Raw genomic sequence first — 24352 nt, forward strand, 5'->3', positions numbered from 1 at the left:
CGGCGGCCGGGGCGCTATTGTTCTGCAGCGTCACCGCGGGCCGAGCCCGGAGCCCGGAGCCCGGCATCCGGCGGCCGCGCTCGGGAGCCCGTGTAAAATGGCCCTCACGCCGCCTTTTCCGGGCTGCGGGGGCGGGAGGGACCGCGGAGACGGGCCTGGCCTGGCAGCCAATCCGCGGCCGCCGCCGCCAGCGCAAAGTTGTTACCCCCGGCCGCCGCCGCCGCCGCCGCCGCCGCCGCCTCCCGGTCATCTCCGGCCGGATCGCTCCGATTTCCCCCAAACGCCCACGGATCCCGGGGAGCTCCCCCTCCAGCCCGCGATCATGGAAGAAAGTCGGACTTCTCATTTGCCACATATTCCAAAGATGTTCGGGGATCCATATGCTGCCTGCAGGCTGCTGCTGGTGGGGACTCAAGTATCCGGTCTATATTGTTACAATTATTTCTCCAGAACTGGCTGCTTCTTTGCCTTCCACTCATGGTAAGTTTGTCATTTTAAACATTTTATGCCCTTAAATCTTTGAACGAGCTCCCAGCTAAAAAGGATTTGCATTGTGTTTCTTCTCGGAAAACCAATCTTTGAATTTTTTTTCCTTAGCTTTGATCTCTGCACATTTCCACCTAATCTTGTCTGGTTAATTTTTACCAAAAGAAAAAAAAATTAGGTTCCCCCCTCCTCCATGATCAAAGCTAAATATTTATAATATAAATTATACTTTGATTACTGTGAACTAAGGGGAACTCAGCTATTTCAAGATGGACTTGTTTTGTGCCAGCAATGTTGGTAATGCCAAATATGTGCATATCTTCTTTATAAAAATTGTGTATTACCTAATTTGTCCAGGATTAAATGATCAGCAGGCAAACTATGGATGTAGTTTGGTTTGGTTTGGTTTGGTTTTAAATAGTCCTATTGTGGTTTTCTTGATGGATTACTTGGATACAAACTACAGAAAAGCTGCCCTTGGTATAATGAAGGCGGAGATTGACATAACCGGGTTTATATTAAGTTATGGCTGTTACTAAATAGTGGGTCTTTTATTTGCTGATCAGATCTAAACTTGTGTTCCATGGTAGTAATTCCCTCAAGCTCCTCATCGGATAATCTTTGCAGAGCTATCTTGTTTTTCTCGGAGGTACATTGGGGAGACATTTTGTAATTTTTGGCATTTTTCTAATTTTTTTTCTTTTTGCACACGGTGGGAGATCTTTTTTGTTTTGCATTGATCTGTGTTGGTGGCGCTGTGGTTCTCTTCAACAATTTATGTCAGTTTCACTAAAAGAAAAGGGAGAAAAAAAGAGGTGGGGCAAGACTTGATCTATTATCTTATCTTTTTCTTTCCTTAAAGAAAGTTGATTTTGCTCAGAGGAGATTATTCAGTTGTATTATTTTGATGTTTGCTGTGAACTGTGAACTGTGGCTGAGAGCAGATGTGTCGTCACCCCAGCCCAGGGGGCATCAGGGAGGAGCATGCGTTTGCAGTTGTGTTTGATCTGATCTGATTATCTCTAGATCCGAATTTCTTCAATAATAGGCTGTTGGCTTACCCTCTCTTTCCTCAGTAACATTTTGCATTTTCCTTATATCGCAGTATCATACGTGCCAGTGTCTTCGATTGAACAAAACGTTGGAGTTTTAGTTCACTGAACGTTGTAAAAGTTGAATTTCGTTTTGAACCTAGGGATTCCTTAAATAACTATTCCAAGTTTCTCTGGGGAATTTTCTAGTAGTTGGACATATAGCAGCGTCTACATTATAGTTTGTTTTATTTTGAAGTGATATTTCAGTTGAATTTATGTGTATCCTTGTTCAAAAAAGAGTAAGTATCTTGGAATAAGATAATTTTTTAAGAATATATATACAACTGCTTTTAATTTAAAAATATTGGTATTCGTATACCTAAATGCAGGATAAATCTCTTCCATCTTTGTTCTTACTGGAAGTTAGCTGACTGGAGAATACTGAATTTAGGCCCAAAGCCTCCCAAGAACAAAAATATACATTATGCTGTGACATAGTTTTTACTAGTCTCTGTGAGCGTTTCAGTTGTTTATGAAGATAGTAAGTGTGTCCTTAATTGAAAAAGAAAGTGGGAGAAATCAGTGATTGTACCTAAAAACATGTTATTTTGCCAAATAAAAACAACTGAAATAGTATCCTAGACCCCCTTTTCACATAATTGAATAGATTATTTCTTGAGAGAGTAAAAAATTTCGGAGTTATTACTGAGTGTTTTTATTCACTTTGAAATGTGTAAATGCTCATTTTACTAATTATTTAAAATTCTGAAGTAGAAAAAAGTGTGAAAATACCTAGGTATAGTATTTCTGATTTTTGTGTCCCTGTAATTTGTCTGTGTAAGACCCTTTCCTTCAACTTCAAAAATAATTATATATTATGCCTGTATTTTGTTTATATTCTGCTATAAAAATGTGAAAATGTTCACTGTAACATTTTATCTCTTCATAAAATTTAAATGCCCCCATCAAGACTAGATTTGACATTATAGATTATTTATGGAATGAAATACTGCAGGTGTAAATATATTATCTAATCCTCTGATTGTGCTGTAGAGTTTAGTTCTCTGAAGTTAACCTGCTGAATAAAATATACTTCCCTATGTGTTTGTTGCTAAAACGTTCTGTTACTCAGCTGGTGATTTTTTTCGTTTTAATTTGTGGAAACTAAAAATGCTTATACAGTGTAGCCCCCCTTTTAAAAAACAAACTGATGCTGTGAAGTCCATATGTAGCTATGCAACGTTCTTTGTTCTCCTACATCATCGACTATTACATCATTGATTATGAGTAACCATTATAGTTACATCTCGACTCTTAAAAATCATCATGGATATTTATGTTAAAGATATTCTTCTATCTGTGGCTCTTACATCACTAAGTAAGGAGGTTTAAATCTACGAGGCAAAAACAATTCATTGTTTTACATTATTCTCCATTTTTAAATCCACCTTGTGCTTCCTTTTAGCTCTTGATTCTCTGGAGGTTCCTTTTTTCCTTAATTGACAACATTTCATAGGCATTTAGTTCGTGAGTTTGGTGAGATTAGGATTAGAATTATTAAAATAAGCTATGTTTTATCATGAAAAAGTCTTTATTGAATGGAGTATAGAGAGAACTCAGTTTTTCGTAGTAACAGTTGCTAGCTCATGAACAATAAATAATTTTTTTTAAATCTTGGAATGTCATTTTAATCAACAATTACACACTTATTTTTTCCTCGCACACTTTTTTATCGGAGATAGTAGCAAGTAGCAACATTGACTATGTTAGGATATCATTATTATTTTTTTCATCCTGCCCATCCCTCTTGGAGGGGAGGGGTCAACGAGTAGTGACATGGCCAAAAAACAGTTTGCAGAAAGAGGAAATAAATGATGCCAAAAACATGGAGGATTTGTAAATCAAATTCCAAACAATGAACCTCAGACAAATGAACTTGAAATTATGACTTGGTCAATAACAGAAATAAACTGAAAATTTTATTAAGACTTAATGTAGTGAACCTACATAATTTCCTGATTTGTTAGTTTGTATTCATTAGTATTGCTAAAGATTGGGGAAATTTTCAGGTTACCCAACCTTATTAGGAAAGATGAAGGAAAAAAAGGAAGAAACATTTACATTGATATTAAGATGACCTCTCATAAAATGCTGAAAATATTAGCCATGATCTATCTTACATACCTTAGAATAAACTTTTTTAGGAGAAGTAAAAAGAGCTAAAAATGTTGCCCTCTGAAAACCAAATTCAGTACAGACTTGGAATTGAGTATATGTTTCTAATTCCATCCTCTTTTCGTGAATACATATCTGTGCTATTTCTTGGACAGATCATTACATGTTTTGCAAAGGAACAGATGGGAAAGAAAATGAGAGACCAAATGGGTGTTTGTGTTACGACTTTGTTTTTTTATCTTTCCAAAACAATTCTCTAATGGAGACTCTGAAGGGAAAGTAAGGCAAAGATGATTTCCTTAAGAAAAAGATGAAAGGAATGGCCTTTATACTTGATTTATTCACCATTTATTTTTATTTGTGGGTTTGTTTGTTCCAGATTTTCCTCTTATTATGTGCTATTATGCCAAAATGCTGGGATGCAATATTCAGAAGAAGAGGCAAGGATCTCTGCTCTCATGGAGGTTACAGTCCAATATGGTTCAGTATTTTAAAGATACTTCAGTGGGGAGGGTACAGCTCAGTGGTAGAGCACATGCTTAGCATGTACAAGGTCCTGGGTTAAAATCCCCAGTACCTCTATTTAAATAAAGAAGCAAATAAATCACCTAAATACCGCCCCCCCCCCCACACACACACAAAGGATAAGACACTTTAAATCTAAGCTCTTAGATACGGGAGGTTCTCTTTGGGAATGAAGGCATAATAAGATTTCTGGGGTAAAACCTTTTTAAAAAATTAAATCTGTTTTTATAGGATTTAAAGGGTCATTCTATTGAAGGACCATTATCTGGGACGCATTGAGGGAGAAATAGCCCTCAGATTTTAGATCTAGCCCAAACAGATGCTACATAGATGGTTACCTAACGCAAATTCCTATTGCAAAGTGAGAAATAAAACATTAACTTATTTGCTTAAGAAGAGATGAGGAGGGGGTCACTCTGGTGGAAAGAATTTTGTGTGTGTTCTTGTGATGTCCATTTAATAAAAACTTTTTTTTTTAAGATGGTAGAGCCTCATTTTGTACATTTTGTTCACATTGTCATGAGAGAAATGTTAATGTAAATAAAAATTGTAAAATGAAGCAGGGAAATACAATTACAGTGTTAAAGGATTGTATCAGAATTAAAATATTTATTTTTATTTTAAAATCTTCTGAAAGAATTTTCAATGATTTTTTTATATAGCAGAAATTGTTATAATAAACATTTTAACTTATGAAGAGAATATAATTAGACATTTAGCTAATGGTTACTTCATTAAGCACATCAGATATGGAGCAGGGAAGTGAGACTGCTGTTACATGCAAATGAATTGGAAGAGAAGGACCTATTCATTAAGAATCCTCTATGTGTGGTTTAAGATGACCTCCAGAACAAAGTGACCAAGTTACTTTGTCATAGAGCCAATTAAGATACTAACTAAATGTGTTATGTCATTTAGTTTGCTTTTGTACTAACGTAGACTCCTTCTGATAATGGCATAAAAAATAAGGACATTTATTATTTCAACTAAATTAATAATTAATAGGCAAGCCAATTCTAGGTTTGGTTCAATAGCTCAGCAATGTTATCAGGTTTCCTAGTAGGTTCTATTCTTTTACATTGCAGTCATGCCAGCAATGTCTTTCCTCATAGTCACAAGATGGCTGCTGCAGCTCCAAGCATCATATCCTGATACTGCAGCTTCCAAAGGGAAGAGAGTTTCTCTTATGCATCTTTTCAGAAGGGAAGAAGTTCCGTCCCAGAGGCCCACAGCATACTGCTTCTTACAGCTCTTTGGCCAGGTTTGCAGGACATGCTCATATCTAAACCCTGTCACTGACAGGGAGATTGAAATTCCCTTAATTGGTTTGGCTAGGGAAGGACTCTTGAAAGTGTAAACACCTGCTGAGTATCCAGTGCTCGGTGTGGCCAGCTCCTGTTTGCTTTGTATAAACTTTAACTGCTTTGTAAAAACATTCTTGAATGATACAACATGAATATCTGTTTTCATAGAGGTGAACTGGTCACAGATGCAGCTACTTTAGAAAAGCTAAAAATAAACATTTAATTAGAGCTTACAATGTTCCAGCCTCTAAGCTAAATGCTACCTTTATTAAGTATCTCCTTAAATCCTCACACAAACTTTGGAGATAGGACAATTATTATACCCACTGTACAGATGAGGAAACTGAGGCTTGGAGAGGTTTGGCTCAGGTTACACAGTAAATGAGAAAGCTGGAGTTTGAACCTGGGAAGTCTGGAATCAGAGCCTGTGTACCTACTCCTCTTCTGGACTGTGACATTGGGTATTTGTACATTTACATTCTGTAACTTGGCATATGCATTGTATGATATCCCTGTTTAAATGAATCCTTTACTGAATAGTTTAATAAATTGAATCATCTCTTCTTAAAACGAGTAATGCCGCTAATTTATCTGTTGTATAGAGCTGAATTTTTGTGCGTTGAATTTGCTGAAGGCACACATACTGCATCTCATCTCTTCAGGAACATCTCATGAAATTCCTTTACAGGCTGAATTTTTCATAGGGAAAGAAAAAAGATCAGAGACTAGAGATTCAGTGAGGCTTTGTGGAAGTAGATAAATTCATGATTCATAACATGAGGTTGAAATAGAATATTGACTTGTGTTTCACAACTTACAAGGTCAATTTTATGTACAGAATGTTCCCATCTCTACCATTGGTGGGATGTAGAGAAGTTTCCGCCCTGGGACGTTTTTGGGGGAGTCAGTGAATCTCAAACTTCATTGTGCACCAGAATCACCTAAAACACCGACACCGGGCCCACACTGAGAGGTCCTGGTTCAGTTGATCCGGGGTGGGGTCTGAGAAGTTGCAAGCTCCCAGATGTGCTGTTGCTGCTGGTCCAGGGACCACCTTTTGAGACGCTGCACTAGAGAATCGAATGGTACCTGCCATGGTAAATATGCCGGACTTTAAAGGATGGCATTTCATGATTGGCAAATATATGAATAAATAAATACATTTGCAGAATTGAAAAGGTGGTCAGAATGAGCTCACTGACAAACTCAGCAATGACTTGAAGGAGGATTCTTTTTATGCCTCAGAGTGGGCATCACATTTGAGATTTCTTTTTCCAGCAGTTCCTATAGGTGTGCATTAAAAAATTTTTTTTAAAAAATAGTAATCCATAATTTACAAATTATTTTTTAAAAGTAAAAATAGAACTTAGTTGTGTTCAATAGCAAGTTACATCTGAAATAGAGTTCTGTTTCTGTGGCATTTTGCTGGTTCTTGTCAAGATTTTATCCCACCAACCACTAATGCCCCACATTCATTAAAAGGACCTGGTTTCGATGAGACTGAGAAAGGAGGCTGTCATGCCAGTGACCTATATTTGGCTCTGAAACTCAGGCCACTGCCTGAGTCCACTGGAAACTCTCCATCCTCCCAAGATAGAGATCACGACCTCCAGTTGAAAAACACTATCACATGCCAAGGAGTGAAGAGGACCTTTCCAAGAGTTTAATTCCTTCACTGCTTTGAGACTTAAGGAATATTTAGTTCTGAAGGCTTTAGCTCATTTTTCACTGAAGTATAAAGTCCAAGAAGCAAACTTCCAACATAAGCGGATAAAAAGCAATCAGCAAAGTCCATGTCCTGAACATTTCCAGAAGCCTGGATAAGCTTTGGGCTTGCCTTCCATCCACTAGAGGCCTCGTCAGGAAGCTGGGATGAAGTACCATGAAGAGGCAAGTTTGAACTGGTCACAGTAACGGAAAGCGTCACTGAGCACCTCTGTAATTGTAGACTCTGATCATTTTGAATGGCCTAAAGTTGCCAGAACTGTGCTGCCCAGTACAGTAGTCACTAGCCACATGTGACCATGTACATTTAAATTTGAATTAATAAAAATTAAACATTTGGAGGAAAACAAGTTTATACTGTACAGCACAGGGAACTATATTCGATATCTTGTAGTAGCTCATGGTGAAAAAGAATATGAAAATGAATACATGTATGTTCATGTGTGACTGAAGCATTGTGCTGTACACTAGAAATTGATGGAACATTGTAAACTGACTGTACTTGAATAAAAAAATAAATAAAATAAAAATAAGAGTAAAAAATAAAATGTAAGAAGTTAAAAAAAAAATTAAACACTCGGTAGTTACACCTGGCTAATGATTACCATATTGGAGGACAGATTTATGGGACATTCCTGTCTCCATTGTTCGGGCTACTGTAACAGAATACCATGAACTGGAGGGGCTTATATACAACAGAAATTTATTTCTCACAGTTCTGGAGTCTGGAAGTCCAAGATCAAGGTGCTGGCAAATCCTGTGTCTGGTGAGAGTCCTCTTCCTGGTTCGTAGATGTGTCCTCACGTTGTGGAAGGGATGAGGGGCCTCTCTGGGGTCTTTTACAAGGGCACTAATCTCATTCCTGGGGCTTCACCCTCATGACCTAATCACCTCCCAAAAGCCCCACCTCCAAACACTGGGGACTAGGATTTCAATATGTGACTTTGGGGTGGGAGGTACGTGGACATGCCGTCTACAGTAATGTCTGTAATTGCAGAAAGTTCTGTTGGACAGCACCAGTCCCTTCGAGCACAGTGGGCTCACACTGTGGACCAGCGGCCCTCAACTCTGCCTGCACTGAGTAGCTCTCAGCTCTGCCCAGAAACTTAAAAACAAAATACTGCATCCTCAGAGAGTCTAGTTGGTCCGGATGGGTTCTGGGCATAAGTAGTTTCCAAAAGCTGTCCAAGGGACTCGGATACGCAGCTGGGGTTGAGAATTGCTAAGTGAAACTGTGGAAGCAAGCCACTGAACCTGAAATTGGGGAGGTCGGTGGACAATGTTGCTTCTCTCATCTCAATGTTTCAAAAGCTGCTGTCCGCCTGCTAGGAACTGAGGAAGGTTCAAACTGAAAGACTAACTGGGCAGTCAGACCAGTTCTGCCAATGAACGCTGACTGCCCAGTGAGCACCAACTTTAGCTGGAAGAACTCAGTCACCACTGTTCAGTTCCAAGTTACCTGATGCCCTCAAGAGCGAGTCTTGGATATTGAAAGGCCATTCTGAAGTTAATTTGAGTTTTCAAAAAATAATATGAAATGTATTAAATTTACATACCCAAAGGTATGTTTTTAAACTTAGCTTACAAATCTTTTCATACTTATAAATTTAGCAAATTTTAGAAATCATGGTCCCTTAAAATTTGGTCTCATTTAAAGCATTATTTAATTAAACACCTCGTGATTTTTTTATAGACACGTATAAAGTTGCTACATTTGATTGCCTCCTTTGGTACTTAAGCAAACATTTTCAAGAAGTTAAAGTCTCAGCAATCTAATAAATTTAACGTTTAAATTTGGTGATTCTTAAGTTCTCTTTAATGTTTCAACACTACGTATAAGTTAGTAGAAGTTCTACGTAAAAGTGCAATAGGCTGTTACTCCATTAGGTCGAATGTTCTTAAACAGAATGATTGCTTACACTAAGAAACATTTCTGTACTTTAAATCTTCCTGAAAAAAGACTCTTACTCCCAGAAAAGAGTTATGTCCTACCAAACAATTTGGGATATTGCCTTCTCAAGTTTATTTTTTTTCTGCCCTCTCCGCTTATTGAAGTCTCTTGTTCTGCTTTGTTTTGTTTTTCCTTTGGGTGGTGGGGGGAGGTGTTTATTTTAATGGAGGCACTGGGGATTGAACCCAGGACCTCCTGCGTGCTAAGCACGCGCTTTACCACTGAGCTATGCCCTCCCCGCACCTGGAAGTTTCTTGAGCAGAGGTTTTGGTTAGAACACAAGTAGAGCCTTGTCTGGGACACAGATGTGATGTCATGAGCCTTATTTATGTTCATTGTATCAAAAAAGGGGACATATTCTTAAGGTCTACTTTCCTGAGATACTGAGTCATATCTTTATATTTTTAAAGTCAAGTTAGAGTCGTTGGTCCCCACACAAGTGGCTGCATCAACTGACAAGTATTTGGATTTTTCATTTCTTAATCTTTTAAAATATATAACTGTCCTTTAGAGACCTTTGAACTTGGCGGAATCCTACATTCCTTCAAGTTCTGTCTTGTAGGACAGTCAGCTCTTGCAAACATTTACAGGTACTGAATTGACACTGAGTGTCTCAGAGGCTCAGTCTGAGTCTCTGGTCACAATTTCCAAGGCTATTCTATTGACGAGGTTTTTTTAACTTCCAGAAAGCTGAGTAGAAGCCTCTTCATATACATTTCTCTTGACATTACGAGAACACTTTAAATACACACCTTTGACCGATCTGAGTTCCTCAGTCTGTCCTTTACTACATGGATAACCTTTGGCAAATTTCTTAACTGTCCAGACCCCCAGTCTCCTCTTCTGTGGAACAAAGTGATACTATCTACTCACCTGGCTGCTGGGAGAGTTCAGTGGGTTCACGCATTTAAAGCACCTAGAATAGTGCCCCGCATGACAGAAGCACTCAGTATGTGCTTTGAGTTCATGTCTTCATAGATGCTTCTGATTTCAGGGATCCAAATAGGGCTTACACAGTGTGATGGGGATTAAAAACATCATCCCATTCAGGTGTCAGGTTGTTGCCATGTTACAGAGCCTCCCATTATCCTCTCTGGGTCCTCTGCTAACGGTCGATAAGTCACTTAGCCTTTCTAAGAATCAGGGTTTTGTGGGGGGAAGAGTGTAGCTCAGTGGTAGAGTGGTAGAGTGCGTGTTTAGCATGCAAGAGGTCCTGGGTTCAATCCCCAGTACCTCCATTAAAAATAAATAAATAAACCCAGCCCCCCCAATCGTAAGTATCAAGATTTCTTCGCTAACTGCCCTTTACTCATTAAATAAATCCTTTTTTGAGCTTCTACTAAATTGTGCAGAGCTTAAAGGATTAAAGGGAGGAGGAGGAGATTTTGACCAGAACCTTGGAAGACTGGTAGGCTTCCAACATAGAGAAACCAAGTCAGGCAGAGAAAGCAGTGTGAGCCTAAGCAGGGAGGAGAGAGAACTCACAGCACCTGGGAATACCCGCTAGGACCCCGGGGCGGTTAGAGATCCAACTATGAAGCCTGGGGGCTAGGGACTGGGAGAGACAGACCCGTACTGGTAGCTTGGAAACAGCACCGAAAGGATTTGGAACGCCAAGCTTGGGAACCTGGATGTCGGTCATTGCCCACAGAACGTCAGTCCAAATGCTTACAACTGGTCAGAAAACGGTGATGGGATAAATACGGGGGAGCTACCTCTTTCTTAGAGTAACTTGCTTACCCACTAGCCTGGTAGAGGAAAACTCCAGTGGTCTGGGTCTCTGGCCAGATAAGTTTTGATGGGGTGACTAAAGGGAAGTAAATGTGAAAGGTTGAAAGTTTGGGACAATTTTCGGTTAAGTGTGGCTACTGGGCAGCAGGGGGCAGCATGGGGGCACTGAAACGTTGAATGATGCATAAGATTTTTTTGCTTATGTTTACTATTTCTTGATAGTACGAGTTTATGTCTATAAGGCTACTTATACTGAAAATAACTTAGTGTTCTCCCCCCCCCACCAAATGAATAGAAATTTAAAGAGAGAAGAAAAAAAATAACAGATTGGTTCATGGCAGAATGACAGTGCTGTTCATTTGAGAGCATAAACATAGACAGTTTTCTATGTGTGATTTCCTTTCAAATGCATAGGAACTCAGATTTCATATACATTTGAAAAGTGCATTTCAATTAGAAACACCTCTTTATATGACTTAAGATTTTGCAATTTTTTTTTTTTTTTTGCAAGTACACTTGTTCACCAACACTGTGTTGAAGGAACTAATGAAAGAGTGGAGAAAAACTTGAAAATGAAATTTTAGTTAAATAAGAAATAGAAGTTTTAATATACATTCTATTTTACATGCCAGATGTATGGGATTTCAAATTTGGGGGGTTTTATGATTATAAAATTTTATTTAAGACCTTTTTTTCTTTATATCTAAAATTCAAGACTATCTACCCTACATTTCATCAGATTTTTTCTGGTTCAATTCACCTCTCACTAAGGTTCTTAAAAGTTTGGATGGTCAGGGATGTTGAGTGGAAAATTGGAAATTTCCAGGTAGATTCATTGTAGCTCTGGAATTTACCATTGCAAATGCTACATCACACCCACCAGAAAACCTCTCTCTCTCTCAAATGTTTGAGGAAGATGGTATCAGACTGCCTCACACACTGCTCACACAGGGAGAAAATATTTTTCTTTGAATACATTTCAAAATCTCTCTTTTTTAAAATTGAAGTATAGTCAGTTTACAATGTTGTATCAATTTCTAGTGTACAGCACAGTGTTTCAGTCATACATGTGCATATGTGATTCATTTTCATATTCTTTCTCATCATAGGTTACCACCAGATATTGAATATGCTTTAGGGAGGAACTTTCCTTTTCTCTCTGTGTCGATACATGATGATACACGTGGTACACGTGATCCCAGGGCGGGTCCTTCACGAACTCCCCTTGGCTCCCTCAGTTCACCTTGTGTATGCGTCTTTCCATGTCTGGCCATAACGCCGTGCACTTGTCACTTTCAATAGCGACTTGACTTGATGGCTGACTCGTCCATGATTGTTGAATATTGATTTCCAGCTTCATTAAGCAAAGTCTGAAATGGTGAATAAACTTTTGGTTTAAGATAGTTAACCTGAAAGTTCATTCCCCCCGCCCCCGATTGAAATAACAGTATGTTAAAATGTGTCAATTTCTGGTGTACCGCACAATATCGCAGTCATGCATATATACATATATTCATTTTCATATTGTTTTTCATTAAAGGTTATTATAAGTTATTGAATATAGTTTCCTTTGCTATACAGAAGAAATTTGGTTTTTATCTGTTTTTATGTATAGTGGTTAACATTTGCAAATCTCAAACTCCCAAATGTATCCCTTCCCCCTGCCCTTTCCCGGGTAACCATAAGATCATTTGCGATATCTGCAAATCTGCTTCTTTTGTAGATGAGTTCATTAGTGTCCTCTTTTTTCTTGAAAGTTAGTTCTTAAATATCATGAAGGTAGATGAAAATAAACTACTTTGTAAATTTATGAAATATTTCCTATACATTTTACTTCAGTCATTTGTAAATCTGAAAATATAAAAATATCAAATTATTTTAAATGTTCCTTTCAAGCCAGGATGGTCCAGAATATACGCACAGGACATACCCTATTTGTTTTTACAGGAATTAAGTTCACTAAGGGCTATAACACCTTTTTATTTTGTGTCTCCCATGGTTCATAACACAATGCTTGCACGGAGATAAGGCCCAATAAATGAAACAATGTTAGGAGAACTTACTAAAGTATATAAAACATAACCTAGTTTTTTTAAAATGTATATTGAAGTATAGTCAGTTTATAATTTCTGTCAATTTCTGGTGTACAGCACAATGCTTCAGTCATACATGAACATACTTAGATTTGTTTTCATATTCTTTTTCACCATAGGTTACTACAAGATAGTGAATAGAGTTCCCTGTGCTGTACAATATGGACTTGTTTATCTATTTTCTATATGGTAGTCAGTATCTGCAAATCTTGAACTCCCAGTTTATCCCTTCCCACCCGCTTCCCCACCCCCTTCCCCGCCCCTGGTAAGCATAAGTTTGAAGAACCTAGTTTTTTGATGTCTGGCTTAGATACACTTTTACTGCTTTCACCATACTTTTCAAATTGCTAAATTGGTTGCTACTATTATTGTTATTGTTGCTGTGTGTTGGTTTTTCCTCAGTGGACGATAATATTGGACAATAGTATTTTGTTAATTTCTTAACTTGTTACATAGACAGTCTCTGCACTTTTCCAGTGAGAATATAAGACTGATTGCAGATCTTTTACTACCAGACAATTATTTTGACCATTTCTGCTTCAGCTTTTGTTTCAAAGTTTGTATCTTTTTCATATGAGTTCTGAATCTTTATTTTCCAATTTTAATGATATATTTGTAAGCTTCCATAGATTTCTCAGATTATGTTTTTTAAATTTTATTTCTGTATTTATTTTACAATATCGTATTTTTAAATTGAAGTATAGTTGATGTACAATATTGTATGTTACAGGGATACAATATGGTAATTCACAATTTTTACAGGTTATGCTCCATTTATAGTTACTATAAAATATTGGCTGTATTCCCCGTGTGGTACAATACAGCCTTGTAGCTTATTTTATACCTGACAGTTTGCACCTCTTAATCCTCGGATCACATTTGACCACACTTACTGCAAGGCTATTTCTGCTAAGCATCCTATAAGATCCTGTTGTTTAAGCATCAAGTGATACTAATTAACACAGTATAACATCTTTGAGCCACTCGTTGAAATTGCTCTCCCTAAGGCATGTCTTCCAGGACTTTATTTGCTTTCATACACTTCTTTGGGGTTAATATATAGTTGGGAAACATTAAAAGCGTTGTTTCTATAAAAACCGCATATCTCAAATTTAATTTTCTTTTCATAGCTTCTTACACTTAGAAAATTTCACATATCCCTATTTTTTTCTCCCAACTATAGAAAATGGGGGGATAATCATAAAATTTATGAGCTGGAAGCATTGGGAGGGACCATCAAGTCTTAGTCCCTCTTTTCAAGGTCAAGAGACTGAGGTCCATCCAGGCTGATGAAGGTTAAGATCACACAGCTAGTTGGTGCAAAGCCAGGATCAGAACCCACATCTTTTAAAATACAAAACAGAAACAGACTCATAGACATAGAATACAAACTTGTGGTTGCTTGGGGGGGAGAGGGTGGGAAGGGACAGACTGAGATTTCAAAATGCAGAATAGATAAACAAGATTATACTGCATAGCACAGGGAAATATATACAAGATTTTGTGGCAGCTCACAGTGAAAAAAATGTGGCAATGAATATATGTACGTTCATGTATAACTGAAAAATTGTGCTCTACACTGGAATTTGACACAACATTGTAAGATGACTATAACTCAATAAAAATTTTTTTTTTAAAAAAGAACCCACATCTTTTAAAATAAAATGCTCATAAATAACAATTTAATACACATGAGCTAGCCTAGCATGAGTTATTTTTTTAATTCACTGATGACTCAATTATTAAAAAAAATGTAACAGGGCCTGAAAAGCTCTTTGGTTTTAAAAAATAGTCTTAGAAACTCACATATTGGAGGCAATATTGTTAGAAAATTAGCCTGTTTTTGCAGTACTTAAAATTGTTTTGTTTTTTTATTCCCATGAAGAATTAAGAAAGACCATTATACAGAACATTGTTAAAGATGAATGCTGAAGAACTACTGTTTTTCAAGCAGAGCATGAAAGCTTAATTATTTGGAAAGAGCACAGATGATGGAACAACCCAACAAAATAAAGGCAAAGAAAATTCTGTTAAGATGGAAGACGGGTAACTAGATGCTGGAGAGACACACAACCGAGTCCCGCAGGAGCCTGCTGTGAAGCGTGTGTGGGCGTGGTGGTTTTTGTGAATGGAAAGAAACAGGAAAACTATTCAAGAGGGAACCCTTTTTTATTCAGGTAGTATTTCTTCTTCAGGTTTAGGTTTTGAGTGTTTTTCTTCAAGAGGAAGGAGGACTGAACCACTAGTGTAAGCCCAGTGTAGCGTTTATGTTAAAATGAAGGGAGTTAGGACCTGAGTCACTCCTCTTGGGCAACCATTTTCCACCCTACACTGGAAACTATTCCTTAATCCTTAAGAAAAATGCTCAGGTTTTGTGTGTGTGTGTGTAATAATATTTAATACATTGAAATCTTTAATGACAGGCATTGAAGCTATTTTGTAGAGATTAAATGAGATAATGCAAGAAAAATATCCAGCAAAGTACCAACCCAGTCAGTTTGGTTATGTGGCTTATTTACCTATTCCAAACAATACTTGGAGGTAGGCATCATCCCCATGTTAGAGGTGGAAGTGGAAACTCATAGATGTTATGACTTTTATTCAGGTTTACAGAGCTAGGAAAGAGCAAGAGTTTGAGATTCAAACGCAGATCATGTCTGACTCTGAAACCAGTGCCTTTCGTCGGCATATTACATTCTATCTTACAGCGATTTTTCTTAAAGCTCCTGTGTATCATCTGCTAGAAACCTTGAATGCTGCTCTTATTTATCTATTTATTTTTATATTTTATTATTTTTTGAATGGCTTGAACCCAGGACCTTGTGCATACTAAGCACACAGCCTACCACTGAGCTACACCCACCCCCTAAATGATGCTTTAAGGGTAAACTAGTGAGCAATATTCAAGAAAACATTTGTACTGATTTTCTGTTCTAAATGGAGGTTTAGATAAGGAAAATTTTGAGAAAACTATAAAAAAATTGTAACTGTAAAAATGGTAATACAGGTACGTAGCTTATCCCAAAATAATTCAGACTTACAGATTTCCTAAATTTTTATATTGTGTTGGACAGTCTAGATTAATTGAAAAAATATGGCAAGATAAATATAAAGGGGTAAAAAAAGACTATTGAAAAAATAAATAAAAAGGATGAATTTTGGTATTCTCGTAAAGATTTCTTATTTAAGGAAACAGCTGAAGGGCCCTAGACTAGCAATCAAGTCTGCGATCAACTTCCTGTTTCAGTGTGTCAATTCGGGGCAATATACATATGCCTTTCCTAACCACTATGGAGAAATTGAAATAAAAGGATTCATTCTTCCTTGTATTTGTAAGGCACTTTGGAATTGGCAAAGAGTTTTCACCATATTATCTTATTTGTTCTTTGTAATGGTCTAAGAGGGTGAAGAAAAAGTATTCTTTAGACCCAGCATACAAGATGCTTAAGTATTGGAGATTAAATCATTTCTCTAGGCTCATGCTGCTGGTAAATGGTAAACATTACATTAGCATCTGCATCTTCAAACATGGAAGACAGTGTTCCTCCCAGTACATAACCTGTGTCTCACTGCACGAATGCAAAATATTACTTATCGTTTGACTCTCTTTACACAAAGTGTTCACCTTGAGGGAAACAGGAGCAACCTGTACAGAGAGGCCCTGACCTCATGGGGAGCTGGCTTGACCAGATTTGGAGATTACGCAGGCACTGGGCAACGCCAGGTCAATCTTTTGGCAGTGGGGGTGGGGGGAGCGAGGAGGACAGCAGAGCGCCATGTAGATTTAAACATAGGAATGATACAAAGCTACTCACTGGAAACAAAAAGATTCTAGAAGATGAGTATAATATTTATATATAAATTAGTTTTATATGTGTATCTTGGTCTCTGGTTTCATTTGAGGTTTTCTTAGTTTTGTTTTGTTTTGTTTCCTTAGCTAAGAATTTTGAAGCCTTTACAACCAGGGTTATGTTTTATACTGTATGTACAAAAATAAAGCTCAGAAAAGTAAAATGATCTATTCAAAGGAATGTAATTTTAAAAATCCTTAAAAAATAGCTCATGTTGATTGAGCATGACTTTTGTGTCCGGTCCAAGCTAAATTTTCTGTGTTAATGGTTTCATTGAGTCAATGTAACAACCTATGTGACAGATTGTGCTATGGTTTCTATTTTATGGATGGAGAAACTGCAGCTAGAAGAGCTTAAGTCAGAGTACGAAAAATCTGAGGCGAAGTTCAGCATGCACCTTTTATTTTAGTGGAGAAACTTGGACAAAGAAATGTAGCGAAACATCTTAGTTAATTTGTTATTAAACATCAGATTTATTGCCAAAGCACAGCTATCTTCTTAATTCTAGTGCTTGTTAGAATTCTATCCAGTTTTATTGCTGAGTGTCTTATTTTGCACTGTTTTTAGCAGGATAAAAATCTGAAGAAGTGGTAATAAAGATAGTACTTTACATTTATAAAAACTTTATGCTTTTTCAAAGTTCACAGGTCAGACTTCTTAAGTAATTAAATAGATAATTTGCTCAGGAAAACTTCTGTTTCCTTAAATTCCCTGGGTAACAATTTCTCAGAATGTGCTTTTATAAAACAAATGTAGTAATGGATAGCACATGGTAAGGGGTTGCATGGTGAGATAAATTTGGAAAATACTTTTCTAAGTATCAGTAAATAGATTTCTTTCCTGCAGGACTTGTCTGAGCCTATACGGATTTTAAACAGGAAGAAATAATAGGCAGTTTTTCCCTAACTTACTGGGCTTTTTAAAAATTAGGTTTTTATTTGTTTGTTTATTTCTATAGTGGAGGTACTAGGGATTGAACCCAGGACCTCATGCATGCTAGGCACACACTCTACCACTGAGCTATACCCCCACCCCTTAACTTACTGGTTTTATATGTAACTCTTTATAGAACTCTCATCTCAGAACGTAACTTCTAAGATTAGCGTTTTATGGAACATAATTTTGAAAAGTGCTAAGCTAACATCTGGGGAGAATGCTTAATGAGGTGGGAATTATATTGAGAAATGAGGACCACAACAAAATAATACACAGTACTATTCCAGTGTCGTAAAACAAGCAAATGAAAAACAGACACAAAGCCAGAAAAGACTGGAAAGGAATAAAAACACCAAATAGTTAACCTGATTATGAATAAGTCTATTAAAACCAAAATATATATCCAAATGTATGTGCCACCACAGTGTCCTTGTTTTGTCTTGTGGTTTATGAGTCTAGAGTTTGGGAAACCTAATTTAGAAGAAATTTTAGATCTGGATGTGGCCTCTGCCCTTGTCAGTAACTCAAACAAGTCAGGCTGGTCTTTTGTTTACTAGTTTCTGCAGTTTTAAAGATGAAAGATACGTTTTACTTCCTCCAGACGAGGATTTTGTGAAGCCTGGAGAATTAACGCAATACATTCTCTTCTAATGTCTGACGTGGGAGGTACTCATGATGTGCCCCTGGTTGTGTCCTGAAGCTAAGCCTATTTTTTTTTTGTCCTTGGGGTGCTTTCCTATGAGGAAGGACCTAGGAAAGCATCCTAGGAGGGCCCTTCAAAATTTCACCTGGCTCGTCTTGCCTGGTACATGATGAATTAGCACGTTCCAGGCTCCATGCAGCCTGCTCCTCCAGCCCACGCCTCAGCTCACCAGGGTGTATTTTCTGCTCTCACCGTCCTGTAGAAATCGGGGTTGCTGTGTCTCCAGGGACCTCCTCATTCTTTTTGTTTCTTCTCATTGATCACCTCCTGGAAGTAGTCACCTGGCGGCTCCCAGCCTCCTCTGTTCGTTTCCCGGCCCTTCTCCCTCTGCTGTCCCCCAGGTGTGCGGGTTCCCCTGGGCTCTGTTCCCCAGCCCCTTCTCCGCTCCCTCCACCAGTCATTCTCCACACCTATAACCTCACTCCTCAGGTTTGAAAAAACTCGGTCACTTTCCCTTCCCTGCTCTGGAAGCCCGAGTTTCGGGACCCAGAGTGCCATCTAAGCCGTCAGGACGATCCGTGTTACTCAAAGTATCATAATGAAGAATAATACATAGAGTGAAAGTAAAACTCTTATTTCACTAATCGTAACTTATTAGATAATAAAAAAAGAGACTTCTGTGCCCCAAGTCTCTGAAGAAGATAGAGATAACTCCCTTCTTTGGGTCACAGGAGCAGCGGCGGTTCCTAGCAGCCCCTCTCTGGGATGCCCTCTTTCCTAGCAGCGTGTATCCACCGCCTGCTTGTAACTTTGACTTAAACCTTCTAACAGAGTTGGGGGGGAAATAGCTCAGTGGTGGAGCATGTGCTTACTGGCGTGCACAAGGTCCTGGCTTCAATCCCCAGCATCTCCATTAAAATAAATAATTTAAGCTATTAATTATTATTAATAAATAAACAACTTAATTATTTTAAATAAATAAACAACAAATAAAACCCCAATTACCTCCACCATCCCCCCAAAGAAACAAAACTAAAAAAAAAAAAAAACTTTCCACATAAATTTCTACTTCATGAACAGTTTTTTTCTCTTGTTCCTGTTTCATCTCTAACCTCTCTTGTACCATTTGTACCACACTGATTAGTGTAACACAAGTAGTATGTTTTATGTGTTCAAGACTGTAAGGCACCTAAAGGTTCCCACCTCCCCATCTCCCCTCCCTCTCCCTCATTTTTATCCTTCTGCCCTTTGCAACCTTGGACCAACACCTAGGCTACAGATCATTCCTGCCAGTAGGTGCCAGTCACTAGATTAAATAAGGTAACAGTAGTTTACCTGTTTAGGTAAATGGAAGTAAATTTACTTGAAAATCCAGTTTGGATGTATACTACCAAATGTATTCCTTTAATACATATGTTTTAATTTTTAAATTTTTCTTTTTTCTAAGATGGACTTCTATTCTGGAAAACTCATTGTTGGAATATATGATGTGTGTATATATATGGCGTATGTATGGAATTGTTATTGTTCAAGTTCCAAACAGTTTCCTATTTATGCCTTGCATTTCTCCCCCAGCTGCTTCTAGAAGTGTCGTGGGGGTCCCGTCACCTGCCCACCAGGATGGTGAGGAAAAGATCACATGATTTACGGGACCTCGGAATTAAGGAAAGCAAGTCCTTCAAGTGGTCAGACTTAACCAATCACCTTTTTAACCCCCAAGAGGGATGGTGATCTAAATTCTGGCCAAATCCTTGCTGTGCTCAGAGTAGATATTCTATAAATTTAGGATTTTACCTTACACAGTAAGATGTATCATGTTTCATTATCTTTTTGTGTGTTTTTTAAAATCCCAACACTGCTGGAACCATTTTTAACTCATTCTTAGACAGACCTGATTGGTTTTAGTCATGTATATTGGAGACACAGTTGAACTGAAATAATTTTGAGTCTGTCCTGCTACAGTTTTCTAGGATTCATAATTTTCCCTTTATTTATTTATTTTTAACTGAAATATAGTCAGTGTACAATGCTGTGTCAGTTTCTGGTGTCCAGCATCATATTTCAGTCATACATGTACATACATATATTCGTTTTCACATTCTTTTTCACTATAAGTTACTATAAGATACTGGCTTTATTCTTTTAAAGTAGAGATAGACTATTTCTGGATATATGCCGAACTATCTTATTTTGTATAAAACATAGTTCTTAAATACTATGCACAGAATTTTACGCATAAATCAACTCTAGAGAAATCAGTTCAGGTATTGTTTCTTGTGGTATCCTATTAAATAAGCTGCAACACAATTGCAACGTTTACTTTCCAACATACAACACATCATAAAGGGCTTCCAGTTTTTATTTTCCTAAATGTTGTGTACTTGATGTCATTTCTTTATCTAGCTTATTATGAAAAGAAAAAGAAAGTGACGGCAAATGATTACTGCTGGTGAAAATATTCGGTATTCAGTACTTTTGCACAATGCTCTCAATTAGAGCACTGTATCATTTCTTAATGTTGAGATCATTGTGTACTCACATTTTTTAAAGACATTAATTTCACATTTTCCCAATTAAATACAAACACAGCCTCTGACTTTATTCTTAGCTCTGGAAGGCCGCGGGGACTTGCTTATCATAGTTCTGCACAAATGGCCTTGCCCAGGTCTGTAAACATCCAGGAGATATTTGTTGAATGCTTGGAGAAAGGCAGAATCTGGACTCCTGCTGCCCAAATTGGTACTATGTGTTATGTTTGTTTGTTTGGTTTTTAATCTTACTGTTCCCATCACTGAGGATTTAACTTTTTGAATCACTGTCCATTCTTGCCTTCCCTCCTGCAGAGGAAGCCGGTCCTAAACTTAATCCATTTACAGGATTCTCTGCTTTTAGCGAACAAACTTGCCCACATCTCTCCCACCTTCAAAAACAACAAAACCGGTGACCTGAATGGCTTCGTCCCCCTCTGCCTCTCCCTTCACCCTCCCCTCATTGACAAGCCTCTTGGAAGGGGACGGATGGCCTCCCTCTCTCAGCTCACTGCCAGTTCACTCCTCATCTCACTCCGTCATCTGGGGTCGGGGCTCCACTCTGGACCTGGGGATTCCAGCCTCAGCATTGTCTCTCCCCTGCTCTGTGACCAGAGGCAGGACTTGCAACTGCTCTGATAGGACACACCTCATAGACAGGGCGGTCATGAAAATTAAGTGAGCTAATGCATTTAAAATGTACTTTTGCACTGCCTGGCATATAGTAAATGTTCAATAAATTTATTTTTATTTATTATTTAAAAAAATCTTAGGGGAGCAGGTAATTAGGTTTATTTATTTATTTTTAGAGGCGGTATTGGAGATTGAACCCAGGACCTCATGCATGCTAAGTATGTGCTCTACCACTCGAGCTATACCCTCGCCCTTATTTTTATTTATTTTTTATTGAAGTATAGTTGATTTACAATGTTGTGTTAGTTTCTGGTGTACAGCGTAGTGATCCAGATAGATAGATAGATAGATTACTTTTCCTGTGCTTTTTCATTATAGGCCATTACAAGGTATTTTGAAAGTAAAGTTATTGTTCTTACTGATGGAAAGTGTAACAAGAGTTCAGAGATGAGAAAGAGTGCGGTAGGGGTAGGCTTAAGGATTATTTTGAATTCACCCAACTCATTCTTCAGATTAGAAAATGAGGCCCCAGAGAAATTAAGTCATCGAAGTGTCACGAAGGAGGTGATATCTGAGTTGGGTTTTGAAGAGTAAGAACAAGAGCTTACAACTATTGAAAGTTTACTGTGGGCCGCAGACCATGGGGATGCTTGACATGGTTGGCTTTATTTAATCTTCAAAACGTTCCTGTGAAGTAGCACTTCAGTAGCTAGAAGGAGAGATCTGAAGCTGGACAGGGAGAGGAGAGAGATGGAAAGAAAGAACAGGGGGAGAGGAATAGCTCAGGGAAAAGTGCAGTGCTTAGCATGCATGAGGTCCTGGTACCGCCACTAAAAATGATGATAATAAATGAATGAATAAATAAGCCTAATGACCCCCCCCCCAATTTTTCTTTTAAAAAGAAAGGAAAGAGGAAGCATGAAAGGCTTGCTAATTTCTAAAGATGGTGGTGAAACTCACCTGTCTGTAGTGCAGGGCTTGGGTTGTTTGCCATAAGCAATAAAGGAGAAATGATGTTGGATAGAGTGAAGGCAAAATTATGAGGCCCTGACAATCATGCCAAAAAAAAATTGACTCTCTGTCATGAACAGAATGAAGAGCAGCTGTAAATAATGACTTGGGGGAGAGAGGACACATGAAAGAGGGGTTCAGGCACACTGACCTGGGGAAGCCCTGACACCCCTGGGGACCCACATCCCTGACCAGCCACTGCTGGCTCCCACCAGCCACTATTGGGGAAGAGCCAGCACAGTGTCCTGTGAAGTGGGAGCTTCCTAAAGGCTTGTTGAGGGGACGAGTGAACCGAGGACGACCTGGGCTAGCGGGTGTTTCTATGTGGGAAGTGACGAGAGCTGGGACGATGGTTGAGACAGGGAGGATAGAAATAAGGAGGCAAATCCTAGAAACAACTGCAAAGTAACAATAGGACTTGGGCTCATACTGGGCACGTGGAGCTGTATTTCAGGTACATTACGCACAGGAGACTCCACTGTCAGAGCTAGTGCATTTGGCACATTCTTTGTTGTTGTTTGAGCGGACGTTCTGTATTTGAAACCAATGAATCACATTTCAGGATAGTGATATTGTAAGTGATTATTATTACCATTAAAACTTACGTCTCTGTGCTTTCTAGCCTGACTCCCTCCACCCAAGTTCTTCTCAGTTTTGTCATACCTCGATTGTTGTCCTCTCCTACTGAACTCTGGACAAGTAAACCTCATCTTCAGACACATAGCAGGTGACTCTTCCCCATTTTCTGTCCCTCAGGTTGCCCTCTCCCATGAAGACCCAATTCTTCTACCATCTCATCCCTGTTACCAGTTGGAACATCAGTCGTCCTCAGAGCCAGATCACATGCCGTCTCCCCATCAAGTCTGATCCACCCACCTGGAGCTGACTGCTTTCTTTCCCAACTCTGAGCAGGCATGTCACCATCCTGCCTTGTCCTGGTCACTTTATTAACTGGGGATTCCTTTATCGGTATCTTATTTGTGTCCCCTACAATGATGCTCCTGCGTGTTGCCTAGTTATTCAGTAACTGACATGAATCAAAACTATTTGAAATACAGCTGGTCCCATCCCAACCAAAAGTTTCCCTTTGAGGAAAGGTGTGCAGCTTTACACACCGAGAATTTCACGTCACCCTGGTTGGGGATACTTAGGAAAAAGAGGGAACTTTAAGTTGGGAAAAGAAAAAGTGAAAGACGGTGCAGGATTAACCATTTTTGCAAGGGGCCTGAGGGAAGCTCAACTGGAGCCTTCATTGCTACACTTCTGCCCCACAGGAGGGAGGGACGTGAACTGAATGTAAGAGGCTTGGGACTCCAGCCTTCGCATCTTTGGGAAGCAAATAGGACCTGCAGGTCAGAAATCCAGGGCACTGAGATGGATGGGGAACCAGTGCAGAAAGGAAGTATCTCCTGACAGGCACCTCACCTGCAAAAGGCAAGCTTAATGTGTAAGCATCTCTCTGAATCCGCCATGGAGGGTGAGTCTAGAATTTCTGGAAAACAAGGAACCTGGTTGTATAGTGCCCATTCTTACTAGTATGGGATATGGAAAACGTTATCTGTAGGCTGTTATTTTAATGAAGGCTTAAGAAAAAAAAATATATTCATTTTCTTGGTGGTTCCCTCATCACCTAACACTGAATTTTAGTTCATAGGCTTTTCAATCAACCAAATTCTACTACTAGGATTTTCAGAAATCTAATGCAGTAGGCTGGGGGAGGACTACT

At 38.6% G+C, this 24352-nt stretch overlaps 1 protein-coding gene and 1 long non-coding RNA gene across 4 annotated transcripts in view; both read left to right on the top strand.

The window, feature by feature from the left end:
* The first annotated feature begins 222 nt into the window (after positions 1 to 222).
* EPC1 (enhancer of polycomb homolog 1) overlaps positions 223 to 24352 on the top strand; it is an 89448-nt gene continuing 65318 nt past the window's right edge. For 2 of the 3 annotated variants that reach the window (XM_032473909.1, XM_032473910.1), the window contains exon 1: positions 223 to 480. Coding sequence is in view for 1 of the 3 variants with exons in the window: in XM_032473910.1 (XP_032329801.1) it covers positions 478 to 480 (3 nt within the window). In the remaining 2 variants the exon portion in view is untranslated. Of the gene's footprint in view, positions 481 to 23382; positions 23539 to 24352 lie in introns of all 3 variants that reach the window. The other variant, XM_032473911.1, reaches the window with a different exon arrangement.
* Positions 9637 to 18820, top strand: LOC116661559. The gene is made up of 3 exons (XR_004317493.1): positions 9637 to 10045; positions 15394 to 15400; positions 18810 to 18820. It is a non-coding gene; the product is annotated as an uncharacterized LOC116661559 (long non-coding RNA).

Source organism: Camelus ferus, chromosome 35 (assembly GCF_009834535.1).
Source record: "Camelus ferus isolate YT-003-E chromosome 35, BCGSAC_Cfer_1.0, whole genome shotgun sequence".
Classification (NCBI taxonomy): Eukaryota; Metazoa; Chordata; class Mammalia; order Artiodactyla; family Camelidae; genus Camelus; species Camelus ferus.